The sequence below is a fragment of the Bufo bufo genome, chromosome 5 (assembly GCF_905171765.1).
Source record: "Bufo bufo chromosome 5, aBufBuf1.1, whole genome shotgun sequence".
NCBI lineage: Eukaryota > Metazoa > Chordata > Amphibia > Anura > Bufonidae > Bufo > Bufo bufo.
In genome coordinates, this window is record NC_053393.1 from 415989948 (window position 1) to 416010769 (window position 20822).

The 20822-nt window shown below is 43.3% G+C and overlaps 1 protein-coding gene across 10 annotated transcripts in view; it reads right to left on the reverse strand.

The window, feature by feature from the left end:
- Window positions 1–3641: 3641 nt before the first annotated feature.
- SLC4A7 (solute carrier family 4 member 7) overlaps window positions 3642–20822 on the reverse strand; it is a 154640-nt gene continuing 137459 nt past the window's right edge. For 9 of the 10 annotated variants that reach the window (XM_040433230.1, XM_040433229.1, XM_040433227.1 and 6 more), the window contains 3 exons: window positions 17560–17660; window positions 13458–13565; window positions 3642–4312 (listed from right to left, as the gene is read on the reverse strand). In XM_040433230.1, the coding sequence (XP_040289164.1) occupies window positions 4231–4312; window positions 13458–13565; window positions 17560–17660 (291 nt within the window). In that variant the 3' untranslated portion in view covers window positions 3642–4230. Of the gene's footprint in view, window positions 4313–10215; window positions 10882–13457; window positions 13566–17559; window positions 17661–20822 lie in introns of those variants that run through there. The other variant, XM_040433231.1, reaches the window with a different exon arrangement.

Consider the following 20822-nt stretch of genomic DNA (forward strand, 5'->3'; position numbering starts at 1 on the left):
AAATGTATGACTTAGGTCAACAGCCTTTTTAATTGACATTTAGATATGAAACTGAAAAAAAAAAAAAAAAAAAAAGCCCATGTAACCAATTTGGATGTCCTGGTCTTGGGAGTCAGTGGGACACAGCATATTGAATCCACAAGTCTCAATCGACCAAGGGTGAAATGCCAGCCTACAGTGAGCAAATAAAGCAGCCAGCATGTGTCCAATTAATCTGAAAGGTCGTTAAAATCAAAAAGGAGAAATACAAAGTTACAAAACTAAGACAAAATTCAAAAAGGAACATAACGCCTTACATATAAGAACAAAAAATATTGTAAAAATACATAATCAATTGTTTTGCTGCACAGAATAGAGAATATTTCTAAGTACAGAAGAAGCATGATGGAGGAAATGAGAGAAAAAGTAATGATGGTGAATGTGATCGCGGCTGTACCGGAATTTATATTCACAGCAATACAGTTTCCACTTCACTGTATAGAGGCGGACACTACTAATGCTGTGGCTAGAAAGCCCTAGATGGCAGACAAACCAAACCGCCCATCACAACTACACACAACCATTTTTCTGCAAGGTGGTAACACAGAACTAATGGGAGGATTTGGGTTTAGCTTAAAGTCAATGTCCACTACTGATCACCATTTTGTTTCTGAATGGGTCCTTAATTTTGTGCTAGTCTGTTTTTTCCCTCCAGTGACAAAAAGTTGCCTGCAGACACCCATAGGGGGAGTTTAAGAGCTTAATGTACAGTACACTGCATACTATATATATATATATAACTAAATAATAGCACAGCATGCTGTAGAAGCCTTAGCTCCCCCTGGTGGTTGTTGCAGTAAGAAATGCATCATAGCTATGCAGAGAAGTTTGAGCTCGGTATCAGAAAAACTGATCTTTGATCACTATAAAAATATATTTAAAAATTATTCAGCAAAAAAGACATGATAAAGGGTGGAGGTTCTCTTTGCGCTGGCTATACACATGTTCACAGCAGGGAGAGGAGTGTAAGCTGCTGCTGCTCCTCGCTTAATGCCCATACAAACAATGGATCAGGCATGCTGAACTCTAACACACCTCCACTTACCACCCTAGACCCCCCCAAAAATCTGCTGTCGGGGGGAGTGTCCACATTAGATCCCTGACTGGTCCCACCAAAATCACGAGTTTGGCAGAGGTTTATCTAATGTGTATGGGCGTCTTTAGTCTTTCCCTAAAAGTGAGCAGTGGAATTGCACAAAAAACATCTTGCATTTAGAAGCTATGGACACTTTGGTGGCATTTTTTTTTATCACTGCATTTTACTTATTTTGGTTTTTATTAAAATTAAATTATTCACCACTTTGTTCTACAGCCTTCACTTCCAGTGTATCTGCAGACTATTTCTGTTTTACAGTCAGGGAGCTGCTCTGGCGGCTCAATGTGTGGCTCTTAGGGTACGGCCACACTTTCAGGGGTTCGAATGCAGTTTTTGAAGCATCTTTAATACTTTCTCTCCTTTTATGGTCCACTCCTCATTTTTTTTTTTTAAGCCAAAATCAGGAGAAGAGAAAGTATTAAAGATACTTCAAAAACTGCATCAGAAACCCTGAACATGTGGCAGCACCTCCATCCGAACTCCTGACCGCTCATAAGCACTCTTTTCAGTCTGATAAGAATTGAGCTACAATGAGTGTTTTCTGAGCTGTCAGGAGTTCAGAGATAAGGGCTACACATGGAGCCGTCAGAGAAAGCCCCTGACGGATTCTGTTAAAACACAAAGCAGTAGTCTGCAGGTACACTGAAGGTGAAGGTAGTAAAATAGAAACCGTTGAAAATGTTTCCTAAAGATCAAAAAAAATAAAATATGCTTTTTGGCCCAAAATGAGCTAAATGCAATGATAAAACAAATTGCTCCTGAAGGTGTTCATAGCCTTTAACGTTAATGCAATCAGCTACACCTCTCTGCAATACGTGGAGAAAGGAGGGAGCGCTCCCTATGTATTGAAATACAGGTCCTTTCTACATAGGCTACAAGTCACACACAACACTTCTAGAAATAGCAGGATTATCTGAGCAGTGGTCTCCACTGATGGCAGGGCTATTCGATCTACTCCACTGAAACTAATGACTGTGTTGTAATGTGACAGGCAGGTACTGGATTCCTACTACGTGTAATCAGGTAATACTGCTTACAGGTTTGCTTTTATTTGTTGAAAAACGGTAAGTAAATTTGGATTTCTGACTATTAGATTTTAGCACGGGCCCACACCCTAGCTTTTTATACATGTATTCATGTCTTGTTATGTATATTATGGTTGTCTTAATCCCCCAATTTACTTGAAAATGCAAAGAAGAAGGAATTTTTGACTGGTTCTTAAAGCGTTAAGCTCCTATTAGGGCTCATGCACACGGCTGTTAAGCGTTTTGCGGTCCACAAATCAGGGATCTGAAAAACACGGATCCTGGCCGTGTGCATGCTGCCATTTTCTTTTTCACTTGAATAGAGATTTCCTACCTTGTCCGCAAAACGGACAAGAATAGGACAGGTTTCATTTGGTTTGCGAGGCTGTGGAATGGACAGCACACAGGGTGCTGTATGAATCTTCTGCAGCCCAGTTGAAATGCACGGGTGCGGATCGGATAGGGACCGAACAGACGGTCGTATGCATGAGCCCTTACAGTGATGTCTGGGCAAGATGAAGGCTGTTCGATGATAAACTCATTAAATCAGCGCTCATTTGCATCGGCCTATTACACCGTCTGATGCAAAGTGTATGGGGAGGAATGATTGCTATGGCGATCTTTCCTTGCCCCTTCCGTTGTATTGGTGGCACGTCCTCCCTGATTACACAAGGAGATGTGCTGCTGATAATGGAGCCTCAAGTACACGCTTGTACCAGAAAACTGGCTGAAAAAAGGGCAGTGTAATAGGCCCTTTACTTATTGGATACCTCCAAATCAGGAGTGGGGGTACTACTGTCCATTTACATGGTCTGGCCCACAAACCTCATTTAGTGCTGGGGATCCAAATGATAAGAGCAGGGGTTCCCGAATCTCCTACGTGAGTGGAGTGACCGCATGTATGTGTGGCCACCGCTCATGTCACTTCTATGGGACTGCAGAGTGAAGCACTTGGCTATCTCAACTAATCCCAAAGTAGTGAATGGAGCAGAGATGACACTTGTGCACTACACAGGGAACCCCACTTTGGGACCAAGAGGTTGCCCCCGTGATCATACAATTAATCACCTATTTTGTGGCCCTTTAAGAAACCAGCAGACTTACTGTTTCATCACCGTTTTTTCTCATAATAAGGCGTAGTGTAGTGTCATTTTCTAATTCAATACTTTCATTATCGTTCTTCAGAAATCACTAATGATTGCCCCTGGGGTACAATGTGCGTGATCTGGGCAGCCTGATATATAAGCAGCTACAGTTAAATTGCCACATCATTACTTAATAGCAAACTTGGCGGAAAAAAAAAAAATGATAATATGACGTGGCTTATTGCACAAATATCCTGAGTTAATCGACTCCTGTCAAACCGGTGTGCCAGCCTAGCCATTACACAGAATAAACGACGGGCCCTACATCGGAGCCATTATATTAATGCTGTGTGGCTGCAGGAAACTAGCGAATAAGAAACAATATTACTATGGCACCAATACACAGTGTAGCCATGCCGGGGGGTACTATGGTTTGTCTGAGGTAACTGGCATCTTACAGAACGCGTTTAGGGGTATGGAAGGCCAAAGTGCTCTGTAGAAGCAATGACTTCTCTGCTTTGTTCTTTTGTCAACTGAAGATAAAATCCACTGTCCTAAGGGGACCCTACTGGCAGGTTTGGCTAATGATTCCACCCAAGCAAATTAGGACTTAAAAAAAATCTAATAAAAAGCAAAACAGATCTGCATTATACATGAACATGGGAATGACATATGGAGAACTGCCCGATGGTTCGGGTTTAACACTATTGCTTGATGACAGGTTATTAAATATACAATTAAAAAGAATTCTATAAAAATTCCTATTGAATAAATAATTGCCGAGTGATCATCCTGTGCAGACAGCCCGCCTGAGATCCTATACAGTATTTACAGTGCTAATAATTTATCCGGTGCACACACAGTATTCTGGAAATGTTTGCACGCACTGATGGTCTGATACCCACGCCAGGTACATTCACACACGTCACATACAATCTCGCACACGCTTCTCTTTCCACGCTCGTCTTCTTGATGGGGGTTCGTTCTATAAGGAGGTTTCGGCATCCACGTATTTTCGGAAACTTTCATCTTCTAGGGTGATCTTCACACTAACCGGTTTGTCAGGACTGAGAAGAGAAGCAGATATTCAATCAATAAGCATGATAAGACGTCCATGACAGCAGATCAACCTTAAACATGATAATGTACAGTGTGCCCGCAGAAAATATTAATATCCTCCACACACATTCGGAATAAACTGGGCACGTAACGTAATATCAATCAGAAAGTCAATCCAGAAAAAGCAGTGTACAGAGGAGCGCAAGTATATCATTACATCAAGCATGAAGCCCCGACTGCGGTGATCAAAGACTGAATGCCGTCATAGGATGGCACTTTGTCCTGCCACTATTACATGGGCATGACTAATTTGCGGCAAACAAAAATTGCCTTAGGATTTTTTCTTTTCATCTTCTGGATAAATAGACTCGCTGATCAAACGAAGGGAAACATTCCTGCTACCAGAAAAAGTTCCTTTTTTCGACGCCCTAACCTTGTGGGTATTAGCTTAGGAAACCCCAAGCCCCCTCATATCGTATGTGAGCTGCCAGGTTCAGTGTCTGCTGCCTCCGTGGCAATCAAGATGGCGGCGATCACACAATTCACCCATGTGTCTGCTGCTCTGGATGCATCCTCTTCTGCCCTATAAACATGCAGCGCACATGCATACACCACAGGTTTTGCTGCATGTATCTGTGCATGTGCAAGCGCAGAAGAGGATGCATCCGGGACAACAGTCACTTGGGTTAATCATGTGACTGCCGAACATTAAAGGGGTTGTCTCACTTTAGCAAATGGCATTTATCATGTAGAGAAAGTTAACAGAAGGTACTTACTAATGTACTGTGATTGTCCATATTGCATCCTTTGCTGGTCTGAGTCATTTTACATGGCATTACATACTGCTCATATCCAGGGGTTACGACCACCGCGCTCCCACGGTCCTGGCCACCGGAGAGGCCGGCACTTTTTCCTATAGTGTGCAAGCACAGCCACCACTGATGGATTGCAGGGTGGTCGTAACCATGGAAACGAGCCGTGTATAATGTGATGGAAAAACGAGGCAATATGGACAATCACAATACATTAGTGGGTGCCTTGTAGTAACTTTCTCTACATGATAAATGCCATTTGCTGAAGTGAGACAAGCCCTTTAATTGCCCTGGACACGGAGGCTGCGGATTACAGGCTGGATCTATGGGCAGTGGGATACGCTGAACTGGAATGTTTAGGTAAGACATGAGGGGGTTTTCTAGGGTAGTGCCAACCCCTTTAACTATGCTGCTTAGAGACCTCGCTGCAACCTCAAACAGGTTTAGGATAAATTAGACTTGCACGCCAGACATGAACATGTAGTGCTAATCGCAGCCGTACAGACCTCTCTTTCCCTCTGTCGAAGTAAATTGAAAAAAAAAAACAACAACCCGTGTGTGTTAGCAGAGTAGTGAATTTACAGCTGTATCTCATACGTGGCCATTCACATGCCATTATCCAAAACTTCTAACATATGCACACTGGAAATGTAGTCATATTCATTACACACATGGCACGTTTTAGAGAGGTTTAGTAAGTTGTGAAGAAGGAATGTGAACACATACGTATCAGGCAAATTATGTTAAGGAGCCACATTTATATTTTTTTTACATGGTTGGCTACCAAGATATAGCTATATGAAGTCTGACAGAAGCTCAGCACTGCATCCATGGAGCATAGGTTCTTCCTTTATTAATAATCCAATATAAAAACAGGCACACGGCACATCAACAGGTCGGGTTTGCAGTCATAGTATAAACGGACAAACCGCTATCTGGTTTATGCGTTTCAGACTGAAACCGGTCCCCACTCATAACCTGATAGCACTAAAAAAAGCAAAGGAACAGGGGTGACATACAGTCTGTGCAGTTGGTTCGGCTGCACAGGGGCCCAGTGCGGGAGGGGGGCCCGCGAGAGGTTCAGCAGCAGGGAGAGATTAGAGCTTTCATTGTGGAAGGGCTCATCTCTATATTCATCTGTATCGCCGTCCTCAGGACAGAGGAGCACCATGGAGGCAGGAGAGAGGAGCACCATGGAGGCATCTACTAGGGGGCATTATTTACTAGTACACATGGGGAGAGAGGAGCACTATGGAGGCATCTACTAGGGGGCATTATTTACTAGCACACATGGGGAGAGAGGAGCACTATGGAGGCATCTACTAGGGGGCATTATTTACTAGTACACATGGGGAGAGAGGAGCACTATGGAGGCATCTACTAGGGGGCATTATTACTGGTACACATGGAGGGAGAGGAGCACTATGGAGGCATCTACTAGGGGCATTATTACTGGTACACATGGAGGGAGAGGAGCACTATGGAGGCATCTACTAGGGGGCATTATTTACTAGTACACATGGGGAGAGAGGAGCACTATGGAGGCATCTACTAGGGGGCATTATTTACTAGTACACATGGGGAGAGAGGAGCACTATGGAGGCATCTACTAGGGGGCATTATTTACTAGTACACATGGGGAGAGAGGAGCACTATGGAGGCATCTACTAGGGGGCATTATTTACTGGCACACATGGGGAGAGAGGAGCACTATGGAGGCATCTACTAGGGGGCATTATTTACTAGTACACATGGGGAGAGAGGAGCACCATGGAGGCATCTACTAGGGGGCATTATTTACTAGCACACATGGGGAGAGAGGAGCACTATGGAGGCATCTACTAGGGGGCATTATTTACTAGTACACATGGAGGGAGAGGAGCACTATGGAGGCATCTACTAGGGGGCATTACTAACTAGTACACATGGAGGGAGAGGAGCACTATGGAGGCATCTACTAGGGGGCATTATTAACTAGTACACATGGAGGGAGAGGAGCACTATGGAGGCATCTACTAGGGGGCATTATTTACTGGCACACATGGGGGGAGAGGAGCGCTATGGAGGCATCTACTAGGGGGCATTATTTACTAGTACACATGGAGGGAGAGGAGCACTATGGAGGCATCTACTAGGGGGCATTATTTACTAGTACACATGAAGGGAGAGGAGCACTATGGAGGCATCTACTAGGGGGCATTATTTACTAGTACACATGGAGGGAGAGGAGCACTATGGAGGCATCTACTAGGGGGCATTACTAACTAGTACACATGGAGGGAGAGGAGCACTATGGAGGCATCTACTAGGGGGCATTATTAACTAGTACACATGGAGGGAGAGGAGCACTATGGAGGCATCTACTAGGGGGCATTATTTACTGGCACACATGGGGGGAGAGGAGCGCTATGGAGGCATCTACTAGGGGGCATTATTTACTGGTACACATGGAGGGAGAGGAGCGCTATGGAGGCATCTACTAGGGGGCATTATTTACTGGTACACATGGAGGGAGAGGAGCACTATGGAGGCATCTACTAGGGGCATTATTACTGGTACACAGAGAGAGAAGGGGCACTATGGAGGCATCTACTAGGGGGCATTATTTACTGGTACACATGGAGGGAGCACTATGGGGGCATTATTTACTGGCACACATGGGGAGAGAAAAGCACTATGGGGGCATCTACTGGGAGCCCTATATATTAGAATTATACTGGCACTATGGTGGGGGGGAGAGGAGCCATATAAGGGCATCTACTGGGTGCCCTATATATTGGCATTATATACTATCCCACATGGAGAAGTGTGGGGGAATTTGCTGGGGGGCATTATATAGGGGCATTTTATAATGGCACAAACTACAGTATATGTGCAATATGTGGGTGGAGATGAGTACTATAGTGGCATTTTATACTGGCATACATTATGGGGGCACTATGGGGAAGGGGGAGAGGAGCATTATCGGGTCATCTACCTGGGGCACTCTATAGGGGAATTTTATACTAGCATATTATGTCAGGCACCATGAGACGGGGGGGAGGAGCACTATGGGAGCACTATATAGGAGCATTTTATACTGGTGCAAATTATGGGCCACTATGGGGACCTTAGTTCAACTGGGGGCACTAAGAGGTTTTTTTTGGGCACACAGTAGGGGGCAGTAGCACACATTATGAGGGCACTATAGGGACATTGGCTCTACTGGGGGCACTAAGAGGAGGTTTTTTTTTTTTTACTGCCACACAACAGCATTTTTTTTACAATTATTTTTGGGGGACATTATGTTTATACTAGTGTTGGGGACAGTTTCCTGGGCACAGTTATTTTTTTAGGGCACTGTGTGCCAATAATTATTGAAGGGGCACTATCTGGTACTAGTATTTTCAGGGGGTTTGTCTGTTTCTGCAGTATAGTATTGGGCAGCACAGTAGCCACAGTATTAGAGGTGGCAGGAGGCATGTTCAGAAGGTTGGAGGATGTTGGAAAAGTAGGAAACTAAGATGTCTGTCTGTCAAACTCTGCAGAGAGAAGAGATGGCCGACAGAAATCTTCATGGTGGTCTGGTCTGAAAGGAGAAGATGGGAAAAGAGAAGGTCTACATCTACGGCGACGTCACTGGATGTACAAGGTATGTGGCGCTGTATTAGGCTACTTTCACATCAGCGTTAGTGATTCTGGCAGGCTGTTACAGCAGAGAAGAGCCTGCCGGAATTCACTGGATCCGGTACTATTGGATGCAGACAGAATGCCCGCCGGCCCCATTAACTATAACGGGGTACGGCAGAGATCAGGCCACAATTTGGCAAAAATGCAGAGAATCAGCAGGACACAAACCACTGCATGCTGTGGTTTGTGTCTGGACGAATCGTAGTGCCGCAGGTGTGAAAGTAGCCTTAGGCCTCATGCACACGACCATTGTTTTGGTCCGCATCCGAGCCGCAGTTTTTGAGGTTCAGATGCGGACCCATTCAATTCAATGGGGCCGCAAAAGATGCGGACAGCACTCCGTGTGCTTTACGCATCCGTTGCTCCATTCCGTGGCCCCACAAAAAAAAAAATATAACCTGTCCTATTCTTGTCCGTTTTGCGGACAAGAATAAGCAGTTATATCAATGGGTGTCCATGTCATTCCACAAGTTTCGGAACGCACAGGTACGCCATCTGTGTTTTGCGGATCCGCAACAGACAACAGTCGTGTGCATGAGGCCTTACCCTGTATGTTTTGTATTGCTGTATGTAATGTTAGGAGGGAATAGGTTAGGTTGAGAATTTGGCTTGGGGGGGTGGAGGGGCCCAGGCACATTCTTTGCACAGGTGCCCTCTGCTGTCTGTGTCCGCCCCTGAGCTAGATATACGAAGTTCCAAAATAACTCCGCTCCTTCTTTGGAACTACATGTATATAGCTCCTTCGCTTTTCTAATGCCATCATTAGCCTGTTTTATATTGGATTATGAATAAAGGAAGCTCCTGTTGGACTTCGTATAGCTATTGCTCGGGTCCGGTCCGGTGAGCTGAATAAACACATTGTTACACTGAACTAACACAATGAATTTCCCTTCATAAGAAAGCTCATGCCAGAACAAACAGGTACTCTGCATGCAAAGAGCAATTGTTCCTAGGGCGTATGACACTGAGGAACATGTATACAATGTCCTATACTATCAAATCTGGGTAGTGAAGCTTCTATTACATGCTGTATTGGGGCCCGGCGTGGTCCAGGAAATACTGGCATCGGTGACCATTTGTACCAAGTTCAGTGATGCTCTACGGCCAGCAGATTGATTTATGGACCATTAGGGTACTGCCACACCTGCTGATGATCCACAGCAGTAACTGCTACACAAAAATGTGAAAATATGCCACAGATTTCACCCTCTGTAGTGCAAAATGGGAAATTTCGTGGCATATAAATCTGCAAACATAAATGGGATTTCAAATCTGCATGGCGTGTAAGTTAGGTCCACATCAGTCTTGCAGCTACAGTATATGCGGTGGGTATTCCACTGCGGAAAATCTGCAGCATTTATGCTATAAATGGTCCCTACCCTGGAAGCGTCTCTGTATTAAGAAAAGACCTGTTAACACTTCTAACACATCCATTTTAGTCTATCTTTGTGCTCCTAATTCTGGAGCTGCTTTTCTTAGAACCATGTGCTATGCCATTCCTCTGCTCTTCCTACTAGAAGTGGTAATGTATTCAGGGGCAACAGAGGAACAATACAGACTGCAAAGACAACATGATCCAGGATTGCCATTTCATGGGAAAAACAATTGTTTACTAAAAACAGATATATCAGGACTTAAAGGGGTTGTCTGACCCCCACAAGCTAAAAATGAATTAAGGGCCAGAATGGGTTTAACAGAACAAAGAAAGTCATTCCAGAGCGAAGAATCCCCTGCGGATGGTCCACACCCTGTCTGTCATCACATACACTGCTGCAGCCATTACCTGTCCTCAGTGTCACGTGGTGAGTCCAGTGAATGGGTGCATGTGACAACAGATGGGACAAGACCCTCAGCGCTGAACGGATAACCAACAAACAGGTGAGTGAATTTAATTTTGTATGTTAAGAGCCAGAATGCGTTTAATTCATTTTAGCTTGGGGAGGGGGGTGCAGACAAATCCTTTAAAAAGACCCTCAATCAGTCACTTTTATACATGTCCCTCAGTGTTTTTCAATGCACTGTATTACTTACCCATACGTTACATCATTGACGAAAAAAAAAAAAAAAAAATGAAGATTTTACATTACTTTGACAACCTGCCAGAGACAATTTGGTGTTAGCCCAATTGATGGGGTTGGGAGGGATGGGGGGATGAGTGTCAGAAAAAAACAAAACAAAAAACACCACCATTTTAAAGAATAGATCATTAAGTCAAAACTCGTCAACAATTCAAATGTGCATACACCGCATAATACCATGTGACGGTTCATAATGTAAAATCTTGTCAGACTCAGTTTTATCCTCAATATACATTTTCTTCTTTATCAGGACAACTCCTGTTCAGTCCAGATCACATTGTTATTCTGCCAATGTATTGCCTTAAAGGAACACTAAACACAAACATTGCACCTCCTCCCTTTACTGTGTCCCAGAAGATCATCCATGTCCTCCTCCTCCTCATTATACTGTGTCTGGGGCTACATGCACACGAATGTATGTATTTTGCGGTCTGCAAAAAATATGGATGACGCCCGCGTGACATCCGTTTTTTTTTTTTTGTGTGTATCCATTGTACCAATGCCTATGCTTGTCCGCAAAACGAAAAGAATAGGACGCGCTCTATATTTATTTGCGGGGCTACGGAACAGACATACAGATGCGTACAGCACACTCTGATGTCTGCATTTTTTGCGGACCCACTGAAATGAATGGGTCCACATCCTAGCTTAAAAAAAAAAAAAACGGAACGGACACGGAAACCAAATATGTTCGTGTGCATGAGGCCTGACAGTAAGACAAGTGGCTGGTGGAGGACCCTCCCTGTTGTGTCCATTCGGCAGTGGGATTAAGGGCAGACAAAGACGAGCGAGTTCAACGCCAGAAACACGCAGTGTGTGTAAGCTTGATTTCCCATTCTAAGCTCGGCTCCTCTGACAGGATCACACAGCTTTATAATGATATTTATAAGGCCTCATGCACACGGCCGTGTTCCGCGGCCGAGAGCGGTCCGTGGTAACCCGGCCGGGATTCCTGCTGACAGCAGGAGCGCACGGCGTCATTGGTTGCTATGACTCCGTGCGCTTCATGCCGCCTCTGCTCTACAGTGATACACTGGTAACACGGCCGTGTGCATGAGGCCTAATGCTGTGTGTCCCTGCCGGACATGTATCTAGTGAATTACACTGACAGCATTATGTCAGAACAACTCAGTAGATTTGGGGTCTGGCAGGGACACACCGCATTATAAATCATTATAATGCTGTGCAATCCTGTCAGAGGAGCCGAGGTTAGAATGGGAAATCGTGCTTACACACACAGTGCGTTTTTGTCATTGAACTCGCTCCTCTGTGTCTGGCCTAAAAAGGGTTATTAAAGGGAACCTGTCATCACCTTTATACTGACCTCACCGAGGGCAGTATAAGGTAGTGACAGAAATGCTGATGTCAGCGATGTGTCATAACCGAGAACCGGCATCATAATCATTGCAGCCCAGGCCTTGAAAAGAGTCAGATCTACCTGAGAAGAGTCATGGTTATACATAATCTCCTGCTCTCTCACCCACCTGCTGATGATTGGCAGTTCTCTCCTAGAGAGAAAGAGAGAAAACTAGGTAGAAGACTGTCAGCCATCAGCAGGCGGGCAGGGAGACCAGGAATTCATGAATAACCAGGACTCTTCTCAGGTGGCCGTGACTCTTTTCCAGGCCCTGTCTGCAACGATTGTGATGTTGGTTCTCGGCATCCACTTATTTTTAACTAATAAATGACAGACCGCTGAAATCAACCTGCCTGTCTCTAATTCATGCTGCAGTTAGTATGGGCAGCATAAAGGTGATGACAGGTTCCCTTTAAGCCCCGTCCCTCTGTCTCCATCTGAAGATGGAGCAGATCAACTGGAGCTTAACCCCTTTGTTCTCTGCAGGATGTCTACAAGACTGTTTGTCAGGATCATGCAGAAAGTGCTGGAGACTGAGAAAGGGCAACTATATTTGCCGGTTACTTTTAGGATTCATTTCTAGGTTTAGTGTCCCTTTGAAGGACTGTCTGTACAATCCACAGGCGAAGAAACATTACGCTCGGTCGCCGAGTACTATACTTTGATGTGACCTGTCACACGGTCACATATTAAAATTTTGATGCAGTGTACATGCAGAGAAGCAGGTTTTTTGGACCCCATCTTAAAGGAGTTCTCCAGGATTTAATAATTAATGACCTATTCCTAAGATAAATTATCAATATCAGATAAGTGTGGTTCTGATACCCCAAAACCCCCCACTGATCAGCTTTTCTGGAGTCCTAACTATACGGCTCTGTCTATTGTGTAGTGGATGGAGCTGGTTATCGAAGTGGCGCTTCCACTGAAGTGAATGGAAGCGGTGCTGCAGTACCCAGCTCCATCCACTACACAGGGGCGATAGCTGTGCGGTTCTGGAGCTATGGACCCCTGCCAATCTGATATTAATGACCTGTCCTAGGGGTAGGTCATCAATTGTTAAATCCTGGAGATAAAAATACATTTACTTCTAGTGAATCATAAAAACAGAACGGCTAAAAGTAGCAAAATATGTGATGAAATATTGGACATTATGCATTAGACTCATTGTGTCTCTGCATTGCATGCATTACTACCAGAAGTGCTATTAGATCAAAGAACGTCAACGTGTGATAGCTACCTCTGGTTAGACCTGGTTACTTTGGCATTTTCAGGGTTCATGGAAAGAGCCTTCCACTGTGCAGTTTTTGCCATCTCATCTGATATGTTTACAACTGATGGATCAAGGCTAGAGAATAAACATACATGGTGGTTAGTAGCAGCTCCGGCAGAAGCATTAATGGCGTCACTTTGCTGACCCTGATTGGAAGCAGCTTCTCGCTCTTTGAAGTGCTTTGCGGCAAGGCGGGCAAATGCCAGAAAAAGATTATGCAAAATGAAACAAGTGCTTAGTAATTAGTCATCCTGAATGAATGCACGGTCCAATATTACAGGCGTATCGGGCTTAATTATTATAGAATTGGACAAGTTGGCAATCAGTCACTCAGAGCACTGCATCCATTTGGTAATCTGCACCGAAGCCGTGTCAACTGAAATGTTGGAGATAAAACGTGCATTACTTATTGGAAATCGACTCTTACAGGAAATTTTGCATAAAAACGCAGAGTGCATCCTCCACTTCTTACCATGCCTTACATATTATGGTATGAACTCAAAGGTGTGGTACACCATAAGCGGAGTCCATGAGCCGACAAATCTTCTTGTGCTACTAGAACCAGCTTTAGGCTACTTTCACACACGCGTTTGGTGCGGATCCGTCATGGATCTGCACAGACGGATCCGTTCAGATAATACAACCATCTGCATCCGTTCAGAACGGGTCCGTTTGTATTATCTGCAACATTGCCAAGAAGGATCAGTCTTGAACACCATTGAAAGTCAATGGAGGACGGATCCGTTTTCTATTATGCCAGATTGTGTCATAGAAAACGGATCCGTCCCCATAGACTTACATTGTGTGCCAGGACGGATCAGTTTGGCTCAGTTTTGTCAGATGGACACCAAAACGCTGCAAGGAGCGTTTTGGTGTCTGCCTCCAAAGCGGAATGGAGACGGAATGGAGGCAAACTGATACATTCTGAGCGGAACCTTTTCTATTCAGAATGCATTAAAGGCAAAACTGATCCGTTTTGGACCGCTTGTGAGACCCCTGAACGGATCTGACAAACAGAAAGCCAAAACGCCAGTGTGAAAGTAGGCTTACTCACAGAAAGTGAAGATTTTTTTTTAACCTATCCAGGTCATGTTAGTTCATGACATTGAAAGTGCACATAATTAACCCTTTCATGACCAAGGGTCATTGATACCCCGTGACCACGTCTAATTTTGAAAATCTGACGTGTTACTATGTGGTAATAACTTTGGAACGCTTTTACTTATCCAAGTCATTCTGAGATTGTTTTCTCGTGACACATTGTACGTCATGAAAACAGAAAGTGATACCTCAAAATATTTATTATTTAACATTCCCCATATGTCTACTTTATGTTGGCATCATTTTGTAAATGTCATTTTCTTTTTTTTAAGACATTAGAAGGCTTAGAAGTTTAGAAGCAATTCTTGAAATGTTTAAGAAAATTTCCAAAACCGACTTTAAGGACCAGTTCAGTTTGTGGGGCTTACTTAGTGGAAACCCCCCATAAATGACCCCATTGTAGAAACTACACCCCTCAAGTTACTCAAAACTGATTTTACAAACTTTGTTAACCCTTTAGGTGTTCCACAAGAATTAAAGGAAAATGGAGATGAAATTTCTAAAGTTCACTTTTTTGGCAGATTTTCCATTTTAATCCATTTTTTTCTTTAATACATCGAGGGTTAACAGCCAAACAAAACTCTTTATTACCCTGATTCTGCGGTTTACATAAACACCCCACATGTGGTCGTAAACTGATGTAAAAGCACATGGCAGGGCGCCGAAGAAAAGGAGCGCCATATGGTTTTTTCTAACGCAGATTTTGCTGGGCTGGTTTTTAGATGCCGTGTCCCATTTGAAGCCCCCCTGATGCACACTTACAGTAAAAACTCCCAAAAAGTGACCCCATTTTGGAAACTAGGGGATAAGGTGCCAGTTTTATTGGTACTATTTTGGGGTACATATACGTTTTTTTTTGGAGGAGAGGTAACAAAAAAAAATGGCTGTTTTGGCACAGTTTTTTTTTTTTACAAGATTCTTCCGACAGGGTAGATCACGTGCTATTTTTATAGAGCAGGTTGTTAGACGCAATTATATCAAACATGTCTACTTTCTTTGTTTGTTTCAGTTTTACATAATAAAGCATTTAAAAAAAATAAAAAATAATGTTTGTGTCTCCATTTTCTGAACGCCTTATTTTATTTTTTCTGCCGATCGTCTTGTGCAGGGGCTCGTTTTTTGCAGAAAAAGAGTTGATGTTTTTATTGGTACCATTTTTAGGTACATATGATTGTTTGATCATTCATTATTACACTTTATGGGGCAAGGTGACCAAAAAATTTTTTGGAACAGTTTTTATTTATTTATTTTTGCAGCGCTCACCTTAGGGGTTAGGTCATGTGACATTTTTATAGAACAGATCGTTACGGATGTGGCAATACCTAATACGTATACTTTTTCTTATTTAAGTTTTACACAATAGCATTTTTAAAACAAAGAAACTGATGTCTTAATGTCTAAGAGCCATAGCTTTTTTATTTTTTGACCAATCGTCTTAGGCCTCATGCACACGGCCGTTGTTTTGGTCCACATCAGAGCCGAGTTTTTGCAGCTCGGATGCGGACTCATTCACTTTAATGGATTTGCAGCGCTTGGATTAAAGAGGTGCCATAACATTTATATACAAGCTAGCTGCACGGGGCATGTGTAATTAGCACGTATATAGCCGTATGGCAGTCGGGAAGGGGTTAATAACTTCAACAAGCATTTTTTTAACCATAAAAAATAGACAGACAGTCTTACTATGAAAATGAATGCCCATTTATATCTACCCTTATTTCCGGCACCATAAGATGCACCCAAAAGTGTGGGACAACGGCCAATGCGTCTTATGAGGCGAATGGTAGTAAGCACTCCCATTATGGAAGCATTCACTACTATGTAGTAGGACTGCGGAATGGTAAATACAGCGCTCCTTAGGTTGGCTTGTACTCACCGCTCCCTGGTTTCAGCTGGTGCCACACACTACGCTGCGACCTGACTTTGCCAACCGTGCACTAAAGACCAGACGCTGTGTGACGTCAAGTCACAGTACAGTGAGGAGCTGGCAGAGTGTGCTAGATAAATTTACTCATTTCATGTCTCATCTGAGGGGGTCTGATGAGGAATGGGGGTCTAAGAGGAGGTCTAATCTGAGGTTTGATGAGCAATGGGGGTCTGATTATATATATATATTTTTTTATTTTCTTTTTTTCATTTTTTTACCCTCTAAAACCTAGGTGCGTCTTATGGTGTAGGAAATATGGTATTTTGTCTTTAAAAAACAAAGGCGAAGAGATTGAAGCATTTTTCTGATAGAGCTTTAGAGCTACTGCAATTACAGGGTTAAATCTAAACTTACGCTTGCGAACACCATTAAAAGGGCGATAACTGCATACAGCTTTACATACTGTACTCAATAATAAACAGTAAGCATTTAGTTCCTAATATTTCCCCAGTGGCACCTACAGGTAGACAGAATTGGAAGTCTGACCATGCAAAACTGCAGACCGCATTAGGTAGTGACTGGGCAGAGCAGGACTAACATGCCATTTGAGGAGTTATCACCAAGGTCGGGAGCACTGGGGGCAGCGTCACTGTGAAGTGCTCTCTGCACTGAGCTTCTTTACAAACCCGGCCTTTTCTCTGAGTGACAGCTGTAGTGCTGTCCTGGTTGGATGCTACAGCTGTCACTCAAAGCAGAGGGGAAAGGCTGTAAAAGAGCTCAATGCAGAGAGCACTTAACAGTGAGGCTCCGCCTCCAGTGCACTTGCAGGAGCAGAATCTGACAGAATAAAAGTCAATATTCACACCATTACTGATCATAAAAGCTGTGCAAAAGGTATGTTTGTATTGCTCTCCCTGGCCCCCACCTAGTGCTATCAGCAGTTTAGCATCGTCAGAACTGCTGACAGATCCCCTTTGCAGCTCACTAATGTTAAAGGCTACTTGTATGGAGAACAGTACAACAGTCAACTGGTTCAAAACATGTTTTATTTGCAATTTTCATGCTAAAATACGCCTCCACAAAGACCATCACACACCATACCTGTACTTCAAGCTCTTTACAGGAATCTGGAGAAGGCTCCTGCCCTCATAGTCAAGCGGCACATTTTCGCTATCCTCTACCTGAAGCATTCGTTCCGCTTCCTGAAAACAAAGGGCATCAATCAGCAGCAGCGCCGATATCTTTTCATTACAATGTTTTTGTGCGTCGAACGTGACTTTTTTTGGCATGCTTTAACCCAAAAAAGTAGAAAAACATGCTTAAAACAAGCTGTCATTAAAAATACAAAAGCGGAACATACAAACCCCAAACACACTTAGAACATACAAAATCAGGCTAAATTACTTGTATACTGAGATCACAACATTTTCCCCAAAAGTCGCCATACTACGCTAGATTGAAATGAAATTATTGTAGTTTTCTGGGAATGAAAGAGTCCTCTCCAGACAGGACTCTTTTCACGAATACTTGTATTCCCCATTATCTAGCCTAAAAAAAGATGCTCCAGAGTTGATCAATTACAGAGAATACAATTCTCTGCTAAGAGTCAGGAGAGAAGACAGACACTCTTTCATTGATGACTTTCCTTACTACTACTGTCCTTTCACTGCGGTACCCAAGGCACCGCTAGTCATGTCCATGTGGCTGTAATTCTGTAATTAATATTGCTGCTGAGATGGATTCGCTTAAAGGGGTTCTCCCAACATTAAGTGATACTTCGATATAATTCTGCATGAATTGCAAATTACTTTGGTAATATACTTTCTATTACTAAAGTTCACCAGTTGCGAGACGTTCCCTTTACTTCCTTCTAATGGTGCCCCTTGTGGCAATGTGCACGTCCTGCTAATGAGCAGGTCACACATGCTTGGTTCCATCCTTTAATTGCCACTAGCCAGTCCTTCATTTAGAAGCTGTGACAGTTACAGGGAGAGAGGTGCAGCAGAAAAGACACACCCCTTGAGAAAGGACACGCCCCCTCAGCTGTGATAGGGAAAGAACTGCAGCAGAAAGAACACGCCCTCCGAGCTGCGAGGAGATCTCTGGATCAATGCGAGGTACAGGGCTGGTTACAGTTTTGTTAGAAAGAGGTCGCCATGTACTATATGATGTCTGATTTTAATTTTTTACATGAATCATGAGACAACCCCTTTTAAATGGAGCAGATAATCATTTCTACAAGGGTGGAATTTCTCATCGTATAGCAAAATGAGGGCCAAGATGGATGCTGTAGAGCCTGCATGGTGTTCCACCTGATAAGGCCTCCTGCACACAGCCGTTTTTTTCCCCCCGTTTACTGGCTGTTTTTTGCGTCCCGTATACGGAACCATTCATTTCAATGGTTCCGAAAAAAAAACGGAATGTACTCCGTATGCATTCCATTTTTCCGTTCCGTTTTAACATAGAACATGTCCTATTATTGCCCGCAAATCACGGTCCGTGGCTCCATTCAAGTCAATGGGTCCGCAAAAAAAACTGAACACATACGGAAATGCATCCGTATGTCTTCCGTTTCCGTTCCGTTTTTTGCTGAACCATCTATTGAAAATGTTATGCCCAGCTCAATTTTATCTATGTAATTACTGTATACTGTATATGCCGAACGGAAAAACGGAACAGAAACAAAAAACGGAACAACGGATCCGTGAAAAACGGACCGCAAAACACTGAAAAAGCCATACAGTCGTGTGCAATAGGCCTAACACTGCTGCCAAGCAGTCCGACAATGCATCTGAACTAGTTTTTTTTTTTCCCCCCCAAAAGTGGCAAATCTTTTTCTTCCACAATGTGGTCTTTCAATTTTTTAAAGAATGCAACTAGTGTGGAGACACTAGCATATTTGCATCAACCCTTTCATGACCAGGCCGAAAAAAAGGCTAAAATGTCCAGGCAACTTTTTGTGATTTTGTGCATGTGGTGGTTTAATGACCGTAGCTTTTTTATTTGTTTGACTACCAAAATAATTTTTGTAATTTTTTTTTTTTACTTGACACTTAGGACTTATTAGAATATTTTTTTTTTAGGTTTCATTTGGAGGAAAACTGGTAACTATTATTAAAAAAAATTTTTTTTTAAATTATAGCTTTTTATTTCTTAAATATTAGAACTGTGCCAAAAATGTATTATTGCAATAGGTTCCCTATTTTGTGATGATAGTTTTCATATATAACAGGTATGTGACTGTTTCAGTTAGCGACTGCATTTTTATTTTTTTACATTTTTTTTTTTTGTTTTTTACTTATTTGGCACATATGTCCCCCAGGAGGTCATTAAAAGACCTCTGGAGGACACTGACTTTTTTCTTTTACTTTTTCCCCCACAGGAGCCCCAGTTACAGGGGAAAACAGCCCCCTGAGGGGCATGACACACAGGCAGAGCTGATCAGGGTCTCCTTAGACCCTGCAGCTCTGCTCCTGCCCCAGACACCCCCGGCGGTCACGTGACCGCCTGGACTAAAAGAGGAAGAAGGCAGAAGTGGTAATAAACTGCTCCTGTCTTCTCCTCAGGGTCCCTGTTGTGTCTGTCAGCCGGGACCTGCTGGATTCCAGGAGCTTTAACCCCAGCGCTGGGATTAAAGTGCTGCCTGCACGTGTATATACGTGCTATCTGCAAGGAGCATGTGCAGATAGGACGTATATACACAGTGGGCAGTCGGGAACGGGTTAAAGAATTGACCCTAAGGCTGTACACCATACTTATTGCACCCATCTGACATCTTTCTGTGCAAAAATGGGGCGCGGACTGAAAGCTGCACGCTACTACTGTTCCACACAGACATTTAGCAGCCTGTGGCAGCCGGTATTCCCGTGAACCTGCTTATTTTTATGCCTCGCGCTGCACTAAAATCCTATCCTCACGTACGGCTTAGGTATGCCAAAATTTAGTAAATGAGCCCCAATGGTGGAGATTTGTTAAGACAAGCAATGTGTACACCAAGAGCTGGAGTAGATTTCTGGTGTAATGTGTGCCCGTTTTTTGGCGTACATGTTATTAAATGAGTCAGGCTGCCCCTCTTGCCCACATTTTCATGAAAGTGGAAAAAAATATATATGATAATTTTGTTGCAAACTGGCACCTGTGGCAAAACTTGCAACTTTTGTAAAATCTGTAAAATTAAAGACAGACAAATCTAGTTTAAGCAGGAATCAGCAGACATCATCCAGAAGTATCAAACATTTACCACTGCAAAGGACAAAAATCTCCTCAAAAAATAAGTCATTTTTAAATTGAAAATACATTAAGGAAGCCAGTTATTTGATTCGCTTATTGGTAGCAGTATATGCCCGACATCCTCACACTTTGCA